This window comes from Antrostomus carolinensis, unplaced genomic scaffold, assembly GCF_000700745.2.
Source record: "Antrostomus carolinensis isolate BGI_N321 unplaced genomic scaffold, ASM70074v2 scaffold26571, whole genome shotgun sequence".
Lineage (NCBI taxonomy): Eukaryota > Metazoa > Chordata > Aves > Caprimulgiformes > Caprimulgidae > Antrostomus > Antrostomus carolinensis.
This window is the reverse complement of record NW_010295232.1, coordinates 1-3,072: the sequence shown is the minus strand read 5'-3', so window position 1 is coordinate 3,072 and position 3,072 is coordinate 1. Positions and strand designations below refer to the sequence as shown.

The following is a 3,072-nucleotide window of genomic DNA, read 5'->3' as shown; positions in this document are numbered from 1 at the left end:
TCCTCCTCACCTCCGTGTAGGTGGGCGGCGGCATGAACTTGAACTCGGGCGCGTACATGAAGATGGGGCTGTCGAAGCTGTCGGGATCATCCAGGAGGGGAGTGGTGGGGCTCTCCAAACGATGATCTTCTGGAACGATGTCCAGGTAGCAAGGAGGTGCTGCAAGAGACAGAAGAGGTGGTGAGATCTCCACCATCTCCTCTGTCCCTCCCCTCCAAAAAAAAAACCACCCCAAAAACTTGTGGGGGTCTCACAGTTGGTGACTCCACTCACCTTCAGGAGCATCAGGGAGGTTCAAATCCACCCAGCTCATCTCAGAACTGGTCTGACTGGCCATGCTGGAGCTGCGGCCCCGAGCGGCTGCCGATGACAAGGGGCAGCTCCAAGATGATCTTCTTGGAGCCTGGGACGCTGACGTAGATCTGTGAGGAGAAGAACAGGAGTTTTGAGGGATGTCAGGGACCAAGAGAGGAGAAACACTGACCCACTGAGGGGGCGAGGAGGAGCCGCTCACCTGCAGGAAATACTCCACGCGCAGGATGTTGCAGCCCAAGATGGAGGGTTTGAGCTTCTTGACGCGGATGGTTTTGCCACGCCAGGAGTCGGACATGCCAGAGATGATGTGGTTGCCTCGGACGCAGGAGAGTTTCTGGGTGAAGACCTTGGTCTGGCCGTTGGCCAGGTAGGTGTGCTTGGCAATGATGGCCGCCTTGGGCACCACGATGCGGGAACAAGTGTTCTCGAAGTCGGCGTTGATGCAGATCTCATCGCCTGGGGAGGGAATTGAGGAATATGGGAGCTCTTTCCTCACAGATGCTTGTTTCAGCTCCTCAACACGCCCAGTCCCGCTCCCCCAGGAGGAGAGGACACCCTCTTACCTTCACAAAACCCCTTCCTGTCGATCTGAGCGCTGACCGACACGCGTCCGTCGGGAATGAACATGCAGGAAACCTTCTTCTCCTTCTTGGCAGCGACTGGGGACTGTAGAGAAACCAGATCGTTACCCAAACGAATCCTGCCCACCGCTCCCATCCTGTTCCTCCTTCCTTCCTCCTTCTGCAACCAAAGCTTCCAGTTCCCCATGAGGCTGGAGCTCCTCGCACTGAAGCGAAAGCAGAACGAGCTCCTCGCTTTATCTGTCTCGGTGTAGATTACTAGAAGGAACTAGGACTACTTAAGAGCTAAGTATTTAATCCGCGTTCATTAATAAAGCCTATTAGGGGAGTCTTAATGACAGAGGTCAGACTGACCCTACCCAAGGGCTTTTCTCACCCACCGACACCCAAACCTCTGCGACTCACCAGCAATTCTGGGGTGTTGACATCAACAGGATCCATCACCTCGAAGCGTTTCTTTATCTCCTGAGGGGGATGGGACGGGCGCTCCAGGAAAGCTTTCACCCAATAATCCACACAGCCGTATTTTCCCTTGAAGGTGGTACCCAGAGGTCTGTGGAAAAGAAAACGCTCGTTAGACAAGTCTTGAGGCAACGGGAGGAGAGTTCATTCCATCGTGATCCCGTTTTCTTTTGAGAGGTACAAGTTCCTCTCGTACTCACCCCTGGGGAAGCTCGAAGCCGAACTTGTACTCGTATTTATTGCCAGGTCTCAGGATTACAGAGCCGTCCCCGTCTGGGAAAAGCAAAGAGAAAGCGAAGCGTCAGCTGAAGCTCTGGGGGTTTGTTCTTAAGCATTATCCCCTGTTTTGCTTACACAGGTGGTGCCAGAGCCAAGCGCTGCTGGGTTTGAGCTGCATTAGCTGTTTGGTAAGAGCCACCCATCGTCCCCCCCCGGCGACAGCCCCAGAACCGCCCCCCCATCCCCTCCAAGCAGAGACACACGGTTCATTTCATCTCACTTCCCCTTTCCACACGCCCATCCGACGCCGGAACGCCGTGTTCCGATGCACTCTGGTCCCTGTTAGCTCTCCTCACCACACCCCACTTCCACTCCATGGGAGTATCAAGCACCCACTTCTCCCTCGTTATCTCTCAGACTTCCCATCAGCCCCGTTATCTCCCGGGACGCTTTGCCAAGTCCCTATTGCTCCCCTTCCCTGCAGCCAGCCAAACAAGGAGGCTGCTGACAGGACTTCTCCATGCCCCAAAACCCCAAAAAAGGGTTGTCAAGCATTGGAACAGAGCAGTGGTGGAGTCACCATCCCCAGGGGGATTTAGAAGATGAGTAGATGTGGCACTGAGGGACATGGGTTAGTGGTGGACTTGGCAATGTTGGGTTTATAGTTGGACTTGATGATCTTCAAAGATCTTTCCAACCAAAACGATTCCATGGCACCTCCAGCACTTGCTCCCCGCGGGCACAGGGCATCGCTGCCTGTTCCACGAGCCACACCAACACCCAACAGCTTCTGAATGCTCGGCCATGCAGCTCACCCAGCTTTCACTTTTAAACTCAGGACCCCTCAGCTTTCACCCTTTGAAACAGGACTTGGCCAAGTGCTGCTGTCCTGCTTCACCATTTCCCCTCAAACTCATCCTGCTTTAGTCTCAACCAGCCAAACACCTTGACTCCTCCTCACCATACACCCAGCCCAGCTGATGTGTACCCCAAAGGGGACACAACCCAAGACTCACTCCAGCCTCCTCCTGCTTTTATAGTTCATAAAAACACAGAGAATTGGGGGGAAAATATGAGAAAACTGCCATTTTTGGAGCCACCACTGCCCATCAAGTCACAACCTCCAAAACCCTTATACCCCCCAACTCCCTTCTCCCAACCCCAGATCCTCACCAATGGGCTGCTCCTCCAGGGTGAGGACATCCTCAAAGCGTAGGTACTCCATCTCCTGCCTGCACTGGTGGGGACCTCTGGCCCAGTTAACTTTGGCCACCCCACAAGCCAACACCTTGACGGCGTTGACGCGAGTCACCTCGGCCACCTCTACCAAGATGCGTCCGGCCACCTTCTCCCCGCTGCAATAGATCTTCTCAGGCTCGCTGAAGGTCATCAGGAAAGTCTTCACCTTCTTGAACATCACCATGGCTGAGGTGAGGGTGAGGAAACTACTCTGGAGAAACCAGGGACTTGCACAAGGCAACAACTACACGGGGGG

At 54.5% G+C, this 3,072-nt stretch overlaps 1 protein-coding gene across 1 annotated transcript; it reads right to left on the bottom strand.

Moving 5' to 3' along the window:
- Positions 1 to 10: 10 nt before the first annotated feature.
- TXNIP (thioredoxin interacting protein) lies at positions 11 to 3,000 on the bottom strand (the record flags this gene model as incomplete). Its single annotated transcript, XM_010177916.1, is given in 8 exon segments — positions 11 to 159; positions 274 to 350; positions 352 to 422; positions 515 to 771; positions 879 to 981; positions 1,302 to 1,449; positions 1,559 to 1,631; positions 2,751 to 3,000. Coding segments are annotated over 8 exon segments (1,128 nt in total), but the record flags the coding sequence as incomplete, so codon positions are not given.
- Between the last annotated feature and the right edge of the window lie 72 nt (positions 3,001 to 3,072).